Source organism: Macaca fascicularis, chromosome 15 (assembly GCF_037993035.2).
Source record: "Macaca fascicularis isolate 582-1 chromosome 15, T2T-MFA8v1.1".
In the NCBI taxonomy this organism is placed as follows: Eukaryota; Metazoa; Chordata; class Mammalia; order Primates; family Cercopithecidae; genus Macaca; species Macaca fascicularis.
Window position 1 is genome coordinate 59,675,242 of NC_088389.1, and position 20,251 is coordinate 59,695,492.

Genomic DNA, 20,251 nt, shown 5'->3' on the forward strand with positions numbered 1-20,251 from the left:
TGGGCCGATCAGTACACGGTCAGCTCCCTCTCTGTGCTGCTGTGTCTGGCCTAAAACTCAGAGAAGTCCCAGAATTCTGAATTCCAGCTTGGCCTTCCAGATCCTCAGGAAGGTGTATTTATTATGATGAGGAAATAGAGAATATTTTTTGAACAGTTTGTTCACATGTCTATAACTTTAATATCCAGACATACAGGATATGGGCCTCTACCTCACCACAGGCCCTGCAAGTATAGAGGGAAAGGCCTGGTTAGGGTGTATTATCCCCTCTTTCTAGTCTTGCCAACAGACAGGGTTTAAATATCAGTCTTGTCACTTACTAGCTTTGTGGCACTACCCAAGTTGACCCACTGAAAATGGGGGGGTCTGTAAGATGGGGACAACAACAGTACCCACCTTATGAGGTTGTTGTGAGGGTTAAATGAGATAATGCACATAGAGTCTAGCCCTGTACCTGGCACCCTGTGGGCACTGAAGAATAGCAGTTCTTCTCGGCATCAGGCACCTGATGTCCCTGCTGAGTATAACTTGGGATTCCCCCAATCTGCCTGTTTTTCCAGACTCCACAGCAGTATGAGAGAGAGTACAACAACAAGCGGTCAGGCGTGGGGCCCAGCAAGTTCCATGGGTATGCCTACGATGGCATCTGGGTCATCGCCAAGACGCTGCAGAGGGCCATGGAGACACTGCATGCCAGCAGCCGGCACCAGCGGATCCAGGACTTCAACTACACGGACCACACGCTGGGCAGGATCATCCTCAATGCCATGAACGAGACCAACTTCTTCGGGGTCACGGTCAGTCCCATGCCTCTGGGCTGTTTGTTTTCCTTAGTGTTCCTTGTAAACATGCAAAGTAAAAGAGGGGCTGTTACAGGCTTTCTGTTATGCGATCTGTTATCTCTGATCATCGAAATAACTAACTGCAGGCCCTAGGATTGCAGGACTGTTCAGACAAGGGGCAGGGGCAGTGTGTGCTCTTGGACACATTGGGAAAATGCTTTTCTATGACTCTTGGATAAGAAAGGGCATAGAGGCCAGGCATGGTGGCTCACACCTGTGATCCCAACACTTTGGGAGGCCGAGGCAGGTGGAACACCTGAGGTTGGGAGTTCAAGAGCAGCCTGACCAACATGGTGAAACCTTGTCTCTACTAAAAATACAAAATTAGCTGGGCGTGGTGACGCATGCCTGTAATCCCAGCTACTTGGGAGGCTGAGGCAGGAGAATCGCTGGAACCCAGGAAGCAGAGGTTGCAGTGAGCCGAGATCGTGTCATTGCACTGCAGCCCGCGCAACAAGAGCAAAATTCCATCTCAAAAGAAAAAAAAAAGGGGCATAGAGAGTTGACTGCACACACAGTGCAGGCACAGTTTACCAGATGGTGGGGTGGGTGGGCCAGAAGAAGCTGTGGACCCAAAATCAGGGTCAAATCCTGGGCCTTCATTTACAAGTTACCTTCTTTGAACTACAGTTTTCAGTCACACAATGGAAATCATACTTACCTTGTAAGCTAGTTATAAATATTACACATTATACAATACAACTTGTTAATATTTATTGAGCAAGCTACTTGCTCTGAGCCTCAAATTTCTCATCTGGAAAATGGGGATAATAATATAAATCTTGCATGGAAGTTGAGAAAATAAGCAATGATAATATGGCTAATACTTCTTGATTGCATATTATGTGCTAGACGTTGTGCTAAGTACATAACGTAGTTAGACTCAATATTATATGCCTAGTGCTGGGCACATAGCAGGCACTCAATAAATGCTATTGTTACTGTTAATAATGATTACACTGTATCCTTATGTCATCCATGGGAAGTAGGTGCTCTTATTATCCCCATGAACAGTGAGGAACCTGAAACTCAGAGTATTTAAGTACTATAGCTAAACAGGGTCACGTGGGATTTGAACTTGGGTCTAGCTCTTAGTTGCTGCAGAAGGTAATGGACCAAAGTGGTAGTTATTTATGTCTCATGATGTATTCATCACTGCCTCTGCTCCAGAAAATATGGAAAATTCATCTGAAGAATAGATTGAGTGGGCTAAAGTGCTGTCCTGTGTTCTAATTTAAAGATTCAGAGTCGAGTCAGTCTGTCTTGGGGAATTAAGGGTAGGTAAGCTGAGCTGGCTGAGGCATTTCTTGAATATGCATATTCGTGCATACCTGTGCTGAGGCTTGTATTGTTGGTCTGGTGGGCTGGACCCTGTGCAGGTGCTGAAGGTGTGGATAATGGTGTGGATTCCGAGGTAAGATGGGCTCCCTGTCCTAGAGCCTGTGGCTCACACGCAGGGGCAAGGCCTAGACAAAAACAATGAGAGGTTAAAAGTGCTTGGCACTGTGAGAGAAACTATTTGAGCCCGAGCCCGAGCCCAGAGGGATTTCTGCGACTTTTAGTGAAAAAGTCAGGGTAGGTTTTTTGGAAGAGTAGCATTTGACCCATGCCTTGAACTGTGGGCAGGAGTTAGACGTGCAGAAAGGGGCTGGCCAGAGGGAGCATGGTGAGCAAGGGAGAAATGCAAGAGGGAGGGAAGGACCGTTAGTTGGGCTGGAAAACTGGGAAGCTGGATGAGGAGGCTGGGAAGGGAAGTTGGGGTCCAGTTTTGGAGGGACATGCTGAGGAGACTGGCCTTTATCTTCCAGGCCAACCCTTCCCAAAGTGTGGTCTGCATCATCTGGGAGCTTGTTAGAAATGCATGTTCCCAGGCCCCACACAGGCCCATTAAATCAGAACCTCTAGGGGTGGGGCCCAGCCATCTGTGTTTTAACAAACTCTGCAGGTAGTTCTAATGCACAGCAGGGTTTCAGACCACTGCTGGGCGGCAGTGGGGAGGCACTGAGGTGGCACTGACGTTTGCTCAAACGAAGTCGATTTCCAAAATCCCTGAGGAGAGCCATTCTGGACTAAAGGCTCTGAGAAATTCACTCCCACAATGTATTGGTGAAGTCCATTTTTGTAGCACAGCCTAGATTCAGGCTGGAAACTTTAACAGCTTTCCTCAGACCAGTAGCTTCAAGAATTATTTTTATTCTCAGAACTCTGTGTTATAAAATCTCACGTGGAGCCTGGTATATAAAACTGATTAAAGAAGAGCTTCTCAGTTGAACAGAGAAGGAGCCCTGAACTCTGCCTGTTCAGCCCCCTCTTCCTGCAGCCCCCTCCCCACCCCTGCAGCCCCTGAGACCCCTCCCTCAGAAATGCTGGACAGAACACCCATCAAAATACCTCCAAAGTGCTTTCTCTTCATCCTACAAGTTCATGGACTGAGACTCAGAGAGGGGTGGGATTCGCCCAGGGTCCCACAAGTAGCATTTTGGCAGGGCTGTTTCAAAATGAATTTAAAGTATCCAAAGTTGAAATGGACGAATAGAGAGCTACAGAATCTAGAAAGCATTTTGCCATCCTTCATAATCCTAGAACTCTGCATTTTGCCCAGGTGCCTGATAGATCTTAATTGGAGATCAGTTATAACCACTTCTAAATGCTCCCTTTCATCTAAGCCAAATAATACATAATCCTTACTTGATGAGCAATTAGCTAGACTGCCTGAAATGTTCTCCACGGCTTGAGGATGAGTTTCTTTTTAATGGGAAATTCCTTGGCACCTGTTTATGTCTGCTCCAGCTTGTGACTCAGAACTCAGTGAACATCAGAACTGAAAGTTGTCTTAAATATCCTCAAATTCAATGCTTTTTGGTGTAGATGAGTGTCTGAGGTCCAGAGAGGGAAAATGACTCCTTCAGAGCCATGCAGCAAGATTGTTTAGCACAGCGGGAATGGTAGCTGCCCAGGCCCTGCCTCCACCCACTCAACACCATCTCCCTTTTCTTTGCATAAGTGCCCCTTTAGTGGAGACAGACCGCAACAGTGAAACAGTCCTGCATTCCACGTTACCTTCCTCCTATCCCCTTTGTCACATATTAACAGGTGATTGTCACTGGGTTGTAGACACGTTTCATTAAAATTGTCTTCTGGTCACAGAAAAAAGGACATCTTCTGACAAAATAAAAAGTGTCTCTGTGGTTCAAGGAAACCACAGAAGGCCAAGTTCAGCTATAAATAAAGAGTTAGAAAGGAAAAGAACATGGGAGGTGGAAATAAATGGAAGCATTTTCCATTTGCTGAAGGGTTTTCATTATACAGCACACACAGTATCCATTTTTCCACTCTTAGGCAGACATCTTAGTCTGGGTGCCCCCTCATTTAGCATGTTTACTACATGGGAAATCGTTTAAACACATTAAATTAATTATATCCGTGATTCAATTTCAATTGATTCAGTATGCACACTCTCTGCCGGGAGCTGGGCCTGTGGTCCCGCCTTGGCATGTGGATGAAGAAATGTCTTCCATGCATCCTAGGTTGGGAATCCACCTTAAATCAAGGCGAGTTCTGTTTTATCTTCTTAGAAGCTCTGCTCCCAGTGGCTCTCCTCAGGGAACACTCTGAAGTGGGATTCAATGTCCCTATGGCCCACCGATGACTTGGGGGCCATCCATCTCTCTCATGTTCAGCCCTAGGATTGCCCCTCCATGATTTAGAAGTCTTAGTATGCTTTCCCTCCTCCATCCTCCTCTTCTGTCAATTATGCAACCAGGAAACTCAGGCTAGAATTGGCTATTTAAATCTTAAAAGCCCAGAGCAGTCTGAGAATCCCCTTTTCTGAAAGTAACAGGGCTTGGAACCCAGTTCAGCAGAGCTTATCATTAGGGCAATGATTCTTAAACTTCTAAAGGCATGAGAATCTCCCAGGGAGCTTCATTTAAAATGCAGGTTCCCTGGCCCCACCCCTTAACTTCTGATTCTGTGGTCTTATGGTAAAGCTCAGGAATTCACATATTAAATAGCAGTCTAAGAGATTCTTAAATAACCTGAGAATTGTTTGGGCCACACACACACACACACACACACACACACACACACACACCTTTGTGGTTTAAACCTGTTGGCGATGGATTTGCTCCTACATTCATTCACTGCTCTAGCAAGCCCTGCACTGCGTGTATGGAGTATAGAGAGGAATAACATGTGGTCTCTTCCCCCAAGAATCCCTCATTCAATAGCAGTGGGAATGGACAAGTAGAGGAACAATTGCTAGGCAGTATCCAAGGTCTGCCCAAGGCCTCTGGAGGAAAGACAGTTTCACTTAGGGTGGCTAATCAACAATTGCAAGGTAGCCATCCTGTGGGGAACCCTCCTGTGCATGTGGTGGGAGTGAGGATGCAATACCAGGCCCCTCTTCCTAACACTTAACATGTCAGTGTGCGGTGGCTGAACAGACTACTTTCATTTGGCTTTCCTAATCAAGATGCACTAAATTCATCTTCAGGAGACCATAACCTTTCAGCACATGCTTGGAAATACTGGCTAAGCCTTCAGGTGAAAATCAAAGCCTTAACATTCTTCAGGTGATCGTTTTTTAAAACTCTTTCCAGTTCCCAGTCTCTTAAAACAAGGGTGACCTCCCAGATCTCAAAGTGGACAAATCCTTTGGGTATGTCAGGCTAAGATATGATGGCTGTTACCGGCAGTATACCCTGTTTGGTAAATGTATCTTCTGATTTGTCTCTTAAAAGGACAGCACATTGAGATTGTGGTGGCTAAATTAACAGAATCAGCCGGGTGCAGTGGCTTCTGCCTGTAATCCTAGCACTTTGGGAGGCTGAGGTTGGTGGATCACTTGAGCCCAAGATATTGTGACCAACCTGGGCAACATGATGAGACCTTGTCTCTACAAAAAATACAAAAGTTAGCCAGGCATGGTGGCAGGTACCTGTAGTCTCAGCTACCTGGGAGGCTGAGGTGGGAGGATCACCTGAGCCCAGGAGGTAGAGGCTGGTTATGCCTCTGTACTTCAACCTGAGCGATAGAGTGAGACTCCATCTCAAAAATGAAATAAAATAAATTAATAGACTCTCATTTTATCCTATGAAAATTGAATCCATGCTTTTCCAGGAGTTCCTTAGGGCATGTACACTGGGTTTGGATGGGGGCTTTTAGGCGTCAAGAGCATTTGACCATAGGGAAATTGAAAGAGGCTCCCGGGGAATGTCTTGGATTATGAGAAGAGGGCTCCATTCTTGCTAAAGTTTCCTGTGACTGTCCCTCATTCTAGGTGGGTGTACTTTATGTGGGAACGATCACAGCTGGAAAGAGGGTGACCCATAAGTTCCTCCAAATAATAGAGCCATCCTTCATCCTCTGCCCAGCATCTCTCGACCAGCAGCGGGTCTGGACAGCCTAGTGTAACATATGTCAGGAGAGGCTGGCACCCTTAGGTTCAGGCATTTCACCTCCGATGGCTGTTATCTTCTAATCGGTCTCACCAAGGTGAAGAAGAACAGCAGATGGCGATTTGCAGAGTTTATTGATCTATTTGCTTTTGTTGCTGGTGAAGAGGGATCCAGCCTTAGCCAGAATACCCCTTAAAGTTTCTGCAAGATGTTTAAAAATTATTTCTACTAAGACTCAAAAAATGCTTCCCCCACCCCCCAGACAAGTCACCACCCCACCACCCACCCTACCAATTTTTTTACCTAAAAAGAGGACATCATAGAGTTAAACTCAGTTTGGTTGGAATTCCAAGTACTCCAAGTAAGGTCAAACTAGGTAGCTAGAGAAAACCAACAGGTTCCTCGTTCCAGGGGAATTTGCAATGTTGGCTCAAACCCATGTTTATTTCATACCCACTGTTGCCTCGCCCTACTCTGATATTAGAGTTTGTGCACTTGGTTTTTTAAGTCAAAACAGATAATTTTACACACACACACACAAATGAGTTACATATCATATTGTTAGAGTTGTCCCATCTCTCCTGCATGTTTGATCTTTTAGGGTCCTGGTTTTACTTTCCAATGTAGAAATTAAACTTCAGGCCTCCCACCAGCCAGACATTTGTGTCTTATATTTGATATCATCATTTAGCTCATAGAAGTCTTTTTTAGGTTGAATCTGGGAAAGAAAAAGACAAGAAACAGGGCACTGGGAACTCCATCCAGAAATAGGGAAAACTCTACCCAGTCAAGATTTGATACCATTTGGGGCTGGTCATTCTTCCAGTTATGACTCTATCCCCCAGATTATCCTGATTGTGCCTGTTTCTTGATTTTGTGCTCAAGGCTGTCACTAGAGAACTTGTTAGAAGCTCTGAAATAGTCCAAATGTGGTATAACAACTGGGAGCACTAGAACACAGGGCTCGTTCCAGTGACCCTGTGCTAGCGTCCAGTGCCACCCCACGGTTTCCTATTCTGAGGTTCCTTTTTCATGTTCCTTTCTTGCTTGCTGCCCGGGAGCAACAGCAAACCCATCCAGAACTTTCTCTATACCTCATGTGTCCCCAGCACATCCCAGACCCCGGTTGTTCCAGTGAAATTGCATCACACACAAACATAACATAGGAGCTGATTTGAGACTCTAATCTCTCTCCCTCTGTTCTCTGGCTAACCAGCCCACCCTCAAACTCAGTTGAAATGTACCATTGCCCAGGACATGGCAGTTATCAACTCTAACAAGAATTGCACATTTGGAAACTCAAGCAAAAAGAGGTCACAGTGTATGTATCTCTTAGAGCTGTGTGACCTTGGAGAAGTTATCTACGTCTCTGTGCCTCAGTTTCCTCATTTGTAGAGTGGAGGTAAATATGTCTTCTTTCAAAGTGTTATTGTGGGAAATAAGAGTAAGGTTTAGTGCCTAAGAACTACATTGTCATTATTGCTATTGTTATTACTACTGCTATTAAGCTGGCTACTTTACAAAGAAGAGTTTGTGTGGGTCTAATCAAGACCCAGCAAACAAGCATTGCATACCTGTGAGGTACCATTCTATTTCATATATATAATCTCCTTTCATCCTCTAAACAATAAACAAATCTTTTAACTTGTATGAAGGCTGTAGTGGTTTAATATCCAAACAGAACCAAGTAAACTTTGCCTCTAAGCAAGAACACTTGAGTTCTCTCCTGAGGCCATTCACTCTAGGGATTGGAAAGTTACCTTAATGTGGAAGGCGTCTGCTCTCAGCTCTCCCTCCTCTTCCTCCCTTTTGACTAGTTCAGTGCTCCAGCAGCCCTAAGCATTACCACTCAGCATTATACACAAAAGCTAATGGCAGCAGATGCTGATGGTGTCCCACGCAGATCTCCTGAGCTCAGTTTCAGAGGGCTGCTCAGGTTTGCCCATCCCCCAGCTGCTGCAGGTGCCTCTGCTAATGGCTCACACCTGCTGCCTTCCCTACAGGATTGGGCGATTGGTGCCTTCTGCCTGGAGGTGCCTGGGAATTACACCCACCCCATCAGCCTGCAGCAATGATGGATGGATGCATTGGTACAACACCCAGTGCAATTTACCCTCCAGGGCTTCCAACCAGAACAGGCTGAGGCTCACCTTCATCTGAAACCACATCTGAGCATGGCCTCTTGCTTTTTCTTCTCTCCCTTACAGGTTTCTTCTGAGAACACGTCGTTAACAAATTGCGGACATGTGATTCCCTGTCCTAGGCTTTGTTTCTGGAGAACCCTATCTAAGACACCCATGTGTATTTATGGGAAATTTAAGCATTTTCAAGAGAAAATTTTTACTATAACTTTATAGTTACCATATGTGTAACTTTAGAACCAGTGGTCCTCCTTACCTCCCCCACACCCGGTTGGAGGGTTCTGGACTCTTCTCCCTCACCCCTGGTGCATTTTGCATGCACCCTTGCCCGTTGCAGTAGCCTGTAGGAGAGCCATATTCGTCTCCTCCAACGAATTAGTGTCTCCCAGATTTTCAGGGACCACAGCCCTTCCTTTCTCTGATCCCCTCGTACTTCACCTAGCCCTTTATGCCTGGTAGAAGCTCAATAATTCCTGGTAACCTCTAGTTAATGTTGTTGGATTAAATTCGCACATGATTGAGAAATTCAATCACACTTTTCTACTCTTTTGCCTTCCAGGCATCTATAAACTAATAAGACTTTTCAACCCAATAAATAATCAGAACTGACAACAGAAGTACTAACAGGACTTAGATTTCTTGAGTCTGCTAATAGTGATTACCAAATTCTTGCTGTGATACCTGGTATCAGTAATTCACACAAGGTCACGTGCATGTGTGTGTGTGTGTGCGGGTGTGCATGTGAACGTGCACACATGCGTTGGAGGAATCCCTTCCTGAGGCAGCAGAAAAACTCATCCCTTATTCCCCTCCCAATTTCTTGTTTCTCCCATAAGCATCTCTCTGGGGCTCAAATCCCAGGGCTTGAGCAGCAGAAGCAATTGCTGATGGGCCCTCTGTGACTTCAGATTGTCCGAAACATTTTTGAGAGGTAATTGCTAGTAATAAACAACAACTACAATAATAATAATCCTTGCTGTGTGACTGCCGTTTACAGAGTGCATTTATAGTCTCTTCCATCTTCCTTCCTTAATGCAATTACATTTATTCACTCATGCTAATAATAGTTATCAATTAATGAGCTCCTACTGTATCCCAGGAAGCATTCTAAGCACGGTTCCCTCATTATTGAATATGATGGGACATATAATTCCCAGGCCCTGGTACACTCCTCCAGTGAGCTGCATCTGGCTGGCTGACCCATCTCACGTCTCTCCCCTCCTCTCTCCTTCCCAGTGAGACCTAACCTGACACTCTACTTTAAATTGCAACTCCCTCCCCATTCACCCACTCCCACTCTACTCATTCTTTTCCACAACAGCTAGCCCCATCTGACATACTACATATTTTACTTATTTATTGTCTGTTTTATCTCTAAGGCTGTATCTCTAAGGCTTAGAACCGGGTGCCCGGGACATAGTAGGTGCCTAATAAATATTTGTTTAGTGAACAGATGATTTAAATAATTATCGACCATGTCATAGATTAAAGAAACAGGCTCAGCAAAGTTCAGTGATTTGACTGAACTTTGAACCCAAGATCCCACAGGTAGTAAGTGAGAGTTTATGCAAGGCTACCAAGTCTGATGTACTCAAAGTCCATATTCTTAAGCATTTCGGTATCCAATTAATTCAACCAGCGTTCCTTGCACCTCCAGTAAGCCAGACCAGGGCCAGGTAGGAGTAGTAAGATGTAAGGTTTTGCCCCCAAAGGGCTCACAGTGGGAACAACCAGGTGAGATGCATCAGAGAGACAGCAGGTACTACCATCCCCATATTAATAGTGAAGGATGTTACGGTTCCCCTCTGCACTGCACTATTTGTGTGTCTATCTGCCTCCTCCTGCTGGACTCTGAGCCCCTTGACAGTGGGGCCTATAATTATCTCTGTACCCCTGGTGTCTATAAGACCCAGATTTTAGTCCATGAAATATATTTGCTGATTGAATGAATTACAAAATTATAGCTCAGAAAGGCAAAGGAGCTATGTTGGGGTCCCACAGTGCATAACTGGTGAACCTGGCTCAGAACTACATTCTAGGTCTTCTGATCTAAATGCAAGTGTCTCAAAATCTTGTGCTCTTAGGTGTTGCTTCGCTGCCTTTCCCCCGTTAATTTAAATACAATTACAAATGACTGCAGACAATGTACAGCACAGGAAAGAAACCTACTCCTTCTGCTGTCAGACAAATTTGAAAGATCAAAATAATGTGGTTTAGCAATTTGTTTGAATTGATGCCTAACCTTCCAAAGCTTGCAAGTTTGACTTCATCAAGTCAGGGAAAAAATAGCTATTTCCTTAAGAAAAGCAGTGTGGGGGAGTGTATCAGCTTATGAGAGCTTCAACAGAAGGTGCAGGCTCTGTCTTTATCCCTGGGAGAAACAAAGAGGAGGCTCCTTGGAAGGAGCCAGTGACATGGTGGTCATAGCAAATCACTGTAATGACCGATGTCATGATAATAGGAATGGCTAACAGTTTTGAATGCCTATTATATGCTGAGTGCTATGCCAAGCTCCTAGATGTATTATTTCACTTAATGCTCACATTCACCTGCTATGGGTTGAATTGTGCCCCCCTAAAAAATCCATCTGCTGAACTGCAACCCACAGTAGCTCAGAATGTGACCTTATTTGGAAGTAGGGTTGTGGCAGATGTGATTAGTTAAGATGAGGTCGTACTGAAGTAAGGTAATCCAATATAACCAGTGTTCCAATAAAAAAGGGGAGATTTGAAGACAGCCAGGCACACAGGGAGAATGCCATGTGACGATGAAGCAGAGATAGGGATGAGGTTTCTATATCATCAGGAGCGCCAGTGATTGCCAGCAAACCACCAGAAGGTGACTGATCCTCCCTCACAGCCCTCAGAAGGAAGTGACCTTGCCAACACCTTGATCTCAGACTTCTAGCCTCCAGAACTGAGATAACAAATTCCCATTGTTTAAGCCACCTAGTGTGTGGTACTGTGATGATGGCCCTAGCAAACTGACACATCCCCAAAAAGTGGGGACTGTTATTGTCATTGTTTTGCAGCTGAGAGGTTAAGGAGGTAGAGGATTAAGTAATTTAACCCTCTCATTCGACCTGAGAGATTAAAAAATTTGCCCAAGGTCACGGAGCTAGTGAGTAGAGAAGCTGGGATTTGAACACAAGCCGTCTAACTGTCGACCCTCACTTTTAACCATTATCCTACATCTATAAAAGCTCTCCTCCATTAGGGGCAAAAGAATCCAGCCTGAGAAGGACAAAGCAGAAATAAACCAATGAGATCAGCACTTCCCACCACCCTAGTTTCCAGGGGGAGCTCTGTGGCTCTCCCTAACCTGCTGAGTAAGAGGCAAGGCTGAAGCCAGGCCCCCGCCCCTTATTCTGGGCCAGCCTCACTGAAAGCTCTGGCCACAGCACTGGAATAGACTCTTTATATTGTACCCACCTTTCCCCTGATTCGGAGGAGGGAGGGCATTTTATAACCTCACCTGCCATGTTCTAACTTATTCATGTGTTTCAAAATAACACATATTAATACATATTTATTTGGGATTATCAAAATAATCCATGTCCTTTGTAGAAAATGTGAAAAGTACAGGCATGCACCAAAGAGAAATCAGTCTCCCAAAACCTCATATCATTCAGACAAACCCATGGGACACTTCACATTCAGATGTGATCCTTTTTCTTTTTTTAATTTCTTTATCGTTTATTTTGGTCCCTCACATTATAAAACTTTTTCCATGGCAATGGTTCTCAATCTTCTTAACCCTATCATTTTTTAAATTGTGATAAAATATGTATAAAATAATGTTTACTGTTTTAGTCATTTTTAAGTGTACAAATTCAGTGGCATTAAGCACATTGACCATGTTATACAAGCAGCACCACTATCTGTCTCCAGAGCTTTCTCATCATCCTAAAGTGAAACTGCGTACCCATTAAATAGTAACTCCCAGCCGGGCGCAGTGGCTCATGCCTGTAATCCCAGCACTTTGGGAGGCCAAGGCGGGCAGATAACCTGAGGTTGGGAGTTCTAGACCAGCCTGGCCAACATGGCGAAACCCTTGTCTCTACTAAAAATACAAAAGTTAGCTGGCTGTGGTGGCACACGCATGTAATCCCAGCTACTTGGGATTTGGAAATAGGGCTGAGGTGGGAGAATTGCTTGAACCCAGGAGGTAGAGGTTGCAGTGAGCTGAGATCATGCCATTGCACTCCAGCCTGGGCAACAGAGTGAGACTCCGTCTCAAAAAATAATAATAATAATAATAATAGTAGTAGTAGTAGTAATAACTCCCTTCAGAGGAGTTTTTATTATTTATTTTGCGAGAGCTAATTTTATTTAGCTATTATTTATTATGACAGAGCAATTTTATTTAGCTGTACACTTATTTTTTAAGTATTTTTAAAGATACCATAGGTAGTTGGCTAATTTTAGAGGGAAATAATGGTATTTGCAAGCTCCTGCTAACGAAATAGTTATTAGCCTAGCAAAAGTCTTGTTGCTTTTGCATACAGAAACCTAAGAATGTACATTTTTAAATGTTGAAAATCTAAATAGCAAATATTTTAAAGTAAATAGTATAATTAAACATTAGTGATAGCCCCACTATTGAGGAAAATACTCAGAGATATATCCAGATCCCCTATGAAAAACGAATCTGAAGATTACATGCATTTCTCTTGATGCGAGACCAGAATCCCCTCTGTGTGTGTGTGTCAAGGTATGTTAGCCCAGGAGCTTCGGAAGTTTTCTGAAATCAGGAGAAGACAGCTGATATAAATCTCAGCCGACAGGATGGCATGGCTTTGGGCCCTGGTGGACACTGGCTCCGCCTGCCTGTGCTCATGCAGAAGTTACTCACACACACTCGATGTGACACTCTGTGCCCGCCTGAATGAGGGCCAGACCTGCGTGATGGAGAGAAGGACACTCGGAAGAGCCAGTTTCTCATGAAATTCTAATCACCACTGCCACCTCCTTCTTCTTTCTCAATGGAATTCAAGCTTCCTAGAATTACTGCCTAAACCACTAATTTTAAAGTAAAGACCTGGAGTCTGGTTGGGGCATTGTAAATTGTGGAAGGGGGGAAGTGGGGAACTATAAGTGACTGGAGGGGGGGTGCCCACCTTTGTCTTCCTAAGAGGTATGAAATGGTTAAGAGCATGGAACCTGGAGATAGACTTCCTAGGTTCACATCTTGGTTCCATTTGCTAGCTGGATAAATTTGAGCAAGAAGTCAACCTCTCTTCATCTCAGTTTCTTTTCTATAAAACATAGATAGTGCCTTAGATCAGGCTCCTTGTAAATAGACTCAGAGATGGGACATGTGTGCAGAAGATTTGTCAGAGAGCACGCTCTGGATACACCTGTAGGGAAGTGAAGGGGACAGGCCTGGGCAGAGCAAGAAGCTAACAGCAGTGTGGCTGCAACTGAGGCCCCAGCTGATTCTGGTAGCTCTGGAGCTGGGATGGTGCAGAGGCTGGGCCCAGGTATCCTCTTATCAGCTAGTCACTGGCCCTCAGAGCGGGTGTATCCTTAGGCAAGGCAGTTCCTCATGGTGGAGGGTAATTCACAGTGAGGAACCAGGCTGGGACCCTTAGTAGCCCATATTCTCAGGAGCTGGGGATTGAGGGTGCTTTGGCCCTAAAGAGGCCAAAATACTGGGCAAGCCCCCCAGTAACCCCTATAGATAACAACGGGGCCTACCTTAAAGGGCTGTGACAATTAAAGAGGTTTATACATGTTGAGTGCCTGGGACATAGTATGTGCTGAATTAGTGCAAGGATGATGAGGAAGAATATATTTCGATACCAACTCCACAGTCCTCTAGACCCTCAAACACCTATAATTAATTTTCCAGGAGATTCTGTGATTGGTGGGTCCCCAACCAGCTGCTTCAGTTGGATTCTTGCAGCTCTTGCCATCTTTGGTAATTCACATTCTCACATTCATATGCGCACAAACACACATGCATGCATGCACACACACACACACCCCTAAATATGTGGTCTATGGGTATTCATATTCATCATGTATATAGCTATGTATCAATGTATTCCAGTAGTTTTCAAACTTGTTTTTCAAAGGAGATTTTACCTAGAAGCCCAATGTTAGTGTCCTTCATTTAACATTTATGTTAGTGTTAACATTGCATTTAACATTACATTTTCTTTTTCAAATTTGCTCTTTGGAAGACTTTGCTGACTGTCCCTTTGGATTTAAAAATTAGTAAGCAAATTTCTGCAGTAACAAAGAAGCAGCAAAGCCTTCATGGGGAACCTGGGTCTGAGCTCTCAGGTCATCTCACAGGAGGCAGGCCCTGGAGGACAGCCTGGCAGCAATGGCAGCTTTTCCAACAGAGCGGCAGGTGCCCAAGAAGGAACCATGGTAGCTAGTATCCAGACCCACACTCTTTATTTTAATGTTGCATGTTTATTTGAATGTGCACTGTAAAAATATAACTAGCATTTAAGGTAGCAAGATAAGCATTCTTTTTCCATTTTTTTTAAGGCAGATATTCAGTAAAGGAAAGCACAGATGGCGGGTGGATGTTGTGAAAACCATGAGGGTGGCACACGTATGACAAGGTTTGGGAAACAGTGACCTCCTTATTGCTTTATCTTTATCTTAAAAGTCACTGTGGTCATCCCCTTAAAAGCTTAAGAAATGAATCAGAAGAGAGTGGGAAAGAGAATGAGAAAGAGAGGGGTGGGGGGAGAGAAAGAAGGGAGAGGGAGCAGCAGCAGCACATTGATTTTCTTGGCCAGCTTGTGTAGTTACCAAAGCAGCAAACAGTACTGTGCTTTTTACTCATGAGGTTTTTGTGGCAGGGTTAATAGCCTTTTTGTTTCATGCCCTTTCACCTCATTCCCATGTTTTCAGTAATAAAAAAATGGTGACAGGCCAGGGAGTGGGTGTCCACTGAACAGGGCAGAGTCAAACCACTCTTAGAAACGTGGCCCTCAGCAGCACAATGTAGAAATCCTTGAATTCGCCCTCTTTTGCAATCATTTTGACTCCAATTAATTGGTTCACTTGCAACAAAGGCTTCTACTACCAACTCCTTGAGGGTAGGGTCTTTCTGAGATTTATCTCTTTTTTCGGTTTCTAGCACATGGCCTGTCCTATAACTGAAGTTAATGAACAGATACATCAGAGAGATTTTTATTATCATCCCTGTCCCCTACTTCTTGAATGTCTCCTCAGGGTTTTGCACATAGTAGATACACAGGAAGGGCTGGCAGGCTGGTTGAATGGATGGGCAGATGGGTAGAGTGGTGGAGACATGGGTGGGGGGATGGGTGGAGGGGTGGGAATGTGAGTAGATAGTTGGACGACTGAGTGGAAGGAGTGAATGATGAATATGTGGGTAGGTGTCTAGATATAGATGGATGAATTTGTGGATAGGTAGATGGATATAGATGGAGGGATAAATGTGTGGGTAGGTAAATATGGATGGATAAATGGATGGATGGATGGACAGACAGATAGAGGTGTGGACAGGTGGATGGATACAGATGGGTGGATGGATGGACGTGTGGGTAGGTCAATAGCTATAGGTGGATGGGTGGATAGATGGATGAGTATGTAGGCGGATGGATGGATGGATGAATGGATGGATATGTGGGTGGATGTGTGGGTGGATGAATGGATGGATGGATAGATAGTTATGTGAATAGATGTATGCACAGATGGATATGTGGGTAGATGGATGGATTAATAGATGGGAAGATGGCAGGTGGGCAGATAGGAGGACAGACATAGATGAAGGAGTGGATGAGTTTGTGGGTGGATGAATGGATGGATGAAAGGATAGATGTGTAGATAGGTGGATGGATATAGATGAGTGGATGTATGTGTGGGTAGGTGGATGGATACAGATGAATGGATGGACAGATGGATGATTATGTGAGTAGACTAATGGACAGGTGGGTGGATGGATGGATGGATGGATAGATGGTGGATGTATTGATAGATGATAGCAGGTGGATAGCTAGGCAGATTGGTGGACAGGCATAGATGAATGGGTGGATGAGTTTGTGGGTGAAAGGGTGGGTAACTGAGCTAGTGAGTGTGTGAACACTAGACCTAGGAGAGGTAATTTCAGTTCACGTGTCTGCTGCATTTTAATCAAAGCACTTTTCTCTAGAAGGATCTTCAGAGGCAATGGCCCTGATATTTTGACTCCTTTTCTGTACAGGTCCTGACCTCTACAAAATGTTTGCCACATTTTCTGATGTGAGATCTCATCTTGTCATCTGGCTCATGGAAATACATGTTTTATCTGATGCCTTTATTCCTCACTCACACTTCACCCTTTCAGTGTGAAAGGGCCTCATTAAAATCTGTCCTCTACCCAGTTACTCTTTGAGAAAGTTCCTTGTTAGGGTATTTCTGCTGTGAAATGTATCACACCAACCCATGTGAGTGCCAACCTGAATGCTAAAGACCGTTATTAGCAGATTTAGCCTAGAGATGTTTCAGAGTTGTCAGTTCTGATGTTCATAGGATTATATTTTCAAACATCATCACACATCCTCTGTGACAGACTTGATTACTGTGATGAACTAGTTTTCTTCTTTTGAGAAATGTTCCAGTTGCAAAAATGATTCTGAAAGTATTTAAGCAAGATTCTAGGCAAGACTGAAGTGATGCTGTTTCTTTTGGGCAGCTCATTTAGCTTGCTGGGGGAGGCAGCTTGGTGTAATAGGAAGAGCACTGGGCACGGAGCCTACAGATCAAGGTTGCATGCTGTCCCCGATGTCTTAGCAGCTGGTGACCTCTGCAAGTCTCTAATCTTTGTGTTATCTTCTGCAAAGTGAGAATAATGACCAGGGACCCCTCGCTGCGTTGCTCTGAAGATGAAATAAGGAAGGTGCACAACAAACTGTAAAGTGTTGTGGATGATTGAAGGATCTGTGGTAGTAGAAGAAAGAAAGCCACATATATATACACACACACACACATATATATAAAATATATATACACACATATATATAAAAAATATATATGTATATGTATATATATGTATATATATATCTTTTGTTGTTGTTAAATAACAGGAGAAATCAGGTATTGACAGTGAGGAAATTATATGTCCTAGGACCAATCAAACACTCTTTCTGGGCCATAGAAGGTTTATTATCAGTAATGGGACCACAGGTAAAAAATCTGGTACAACCACAGAGATGTGACTGTTTCCCTTTGCTCATTCATTTATTCTACAGACATTTACAACCACCTATAGTATGAGAGGGATGGGGGTGGTGGCTGCTGGGGATACAACTGTGAGTAGAGCAGATGTGATCCCTGTACCCAGGAGGAAGCAGATAAAAACAGATAATCATCTGAATAACCATTTCAATATAATTAGTGAAAAGTGCTTTGAAAGAAAGTTACAGGGGTACCTGTAACATGGAGGCTTGAAGATGAAATAAGGAAGGTGCATAACAAACTGTAAAATGTTGTGGATGATTGACAGATTGGGGATCAGTAAAGGCTTCCCTGAGAAGGTGACTTTGAGTTGAGACTGAAGAACAAATAGGAGCTAACTAGGTAAAGTGGGTGGAAGAGCATTCCTGGAAAAGGGAAGAGCAGGTGCAAAGGCCCTGGGGTTAGAGGAAGTCTGGCACCTTTGAGAAAGCCAGTGTGGCTGGAATAAAGTGGGATGTGGCTGGAATAAAGTGGGATAAGCCTGGAGTGGTGGGTGGAGGCCATGTTATACTAAGACCAGTGGAAAAGTGTCTAGCAAGGGAGCAACCTGACTGGTGTTTTTAAGAAGCTCCCTCTGGCTGTGGTGGGGAGCGCAGGTCAGAGCAAAGCAACAGCACCTGCAGGGATGCTGGTATCAGCCATCTCAGTGATATTGGGTATAGAGAGGAGCAGATGGATTCAAGGCACACTTCAGGAGGAAAATTGATAGGGCTTGGTGTTTTACCAGTTACGATAGAAGAGAGGGGATGATGGAGGGTGTGCTCCTAATGCAATTACTTCCCATTTTGAACTGAATGCTTCTCAAGTTATATATACTGTGAACAATACTATAGTAAATTAAAGAAATACATCAATAGACTCTACAGTATTTTGCATACTTTAAGCACTGGATAATCTGAAAATTTACTTGGCAGCCCAGAGAAAATGGAATGGTGCAGCTCTTTGGCCTAATCCCACAGGAAAACATTCCACCCATGCAGAAGCAAAGATCAGGTCCAGAAGGATGTTTGATAAATGTGCATTAAAAACTGAGAATATGGAGTGTGCAGAGGAGATCTGCTCTGAGCCTGGCCCTTTAGACTTTCATGATCTGTGGTGGCAAACATGATGCCAATGGGCAGAACCCACTCCAGCCTAAGTCTATGCATGAGGTTACACCAACATTAAGAAAACCTCCTTGTGTGCTGCCCCTACCTATAGAACAGCATGACCTCAAGAACCACTCCCCACAATTCCCCTAGTCTTCCCTGTGTCCCTGGAGGCATCTCAGGGACCTCACAAACTGTCCTTGTTTGGCCCAGTGGCACAGCCTCCTTGGTGACTCTCCGTGCCCACAGCCACTTGTGGAGGCTCTCACCACCTTATTACTGGATCTCTGTTCCCCAGTGCCCCAAAATGCATGCAGCTTATACAGGGGTGCGCTGACCTCAGTCTTCACTGGGGAAGAAGGCTGTTCTGACCCTTGCTGTATCACACTTGATCAACTGGGCCCAGGGCTGGGTTGGAATTGGTATATACCAGCTTCTGAGAGCTGACTGTATGCAGCTCTTCCCAACTTCTTGTTCTATGATGTTACGTTAGTAGCTTGAATAGGCCATGATGGGAGTATTTACACCATGGTAATGGGCAAATACTTCCTTCTTCTTCAGAGCTTCCTTCTTCTCCCCTTCAAAGACCTTGTTGTTGAACATTTACCAGCACACCACTGACTGGCCCAGAGCTCAGCTGCTTGTGCCCCGAGCTCCACCATGTTCCCTGTTGTATTAGTCAAGGTTCTCTAGAGGGACAGAGTTAATAGGATAGATGTCTATATAAAGTTGAGTTTATTAAGGAGTATTGACTCACATAATCAAAAGGTGAGGTTCCACAATAGGCCACCTGCAAGCTGAGGAGCAAGGAAGCCAGTCCAAGTCCCAGAACTGAAGAGCTTGGAGTCCGACGTTCGAGGGCAGGAAGCATCCAGCACGGGAGAAAGATGTAGGCTGAGAAGCTAAGCCAGTCTAGTCTTTTCACGTTCTTCTGCCTGCTTTTATTCTGGCTGCACTGGCAGCTGATTAGATTGTGCCCACTCAGATTGAGGGTGGACCTGCCTTTCCCAGCCCTCAGTCCCAGACTCAAATGTTAATCTCTTTTGGTAACACCCTCACAGACACACCCAGGAACAATACTTCATTGGATTGAAGGATGCAATCCTTCAATCCAATCAGGTTAACACTCAATATTAACCATCCCACCTGTGAACATCATCCCTTTGTCTTCCACCTAGCCACTCTCTCCATAAGGTTCAGCCCTGGTCCCTGAGGTCAGGACCACATTGTCCTCTGAGCCCCCACCTTCCCTAGAAACATGCCCAGGTATCAATACATTAAACATCGTCTTTATCTGGGGGCTGTGGCCCCAGGAATCATCAGACAGAAATGAATCAGGCAGGGAGGAAAGAAAGGTTGAAATAGACATCAAAGAGGCCTTAAACATGTCCTGTCCCACATGGGCCCCAGTTTTCTGGGCCTAGAGGACATGATGTCCCAGTCTTCTTTCTCCTCTATGCCCCAAGCTTGAGGGAATAGTATGTACCTTAATCTTGAATATGTAGAAAAAACATATAGGATGTTGCCTAACATAAGGTAGAGGCTAGCTTGAAAAAGTCTTGAGTTTCAAGGCCT

At 44.5% G+C, this 20,251-nt stretch overlaps 1 protein-coding gene across 2 annotated transcripts in view; it reads left to right on the forward strand.

The window, feature by feature from the left end:
• GABBR2 (gamma-aminobutyric acid type B receptor subunit 2) overlaps positions 1-20,251 on the forward strand; it is a 417,858-nt gene that overhangs the window by 254,445 nt on the left and 143,162 nt on the right. For both annotated transcript variants that reach the window (XM_005581209.5, XM_065530287.2), the window contains exon 7: positions 561-797. In XM_005581209.5, the coding sequence (XP_005581266.2) occupies positions 561-797 (237 nt within the window). The remainder of the gene's footprint in view (positions 1-560; positions 798-20,251) is intronic.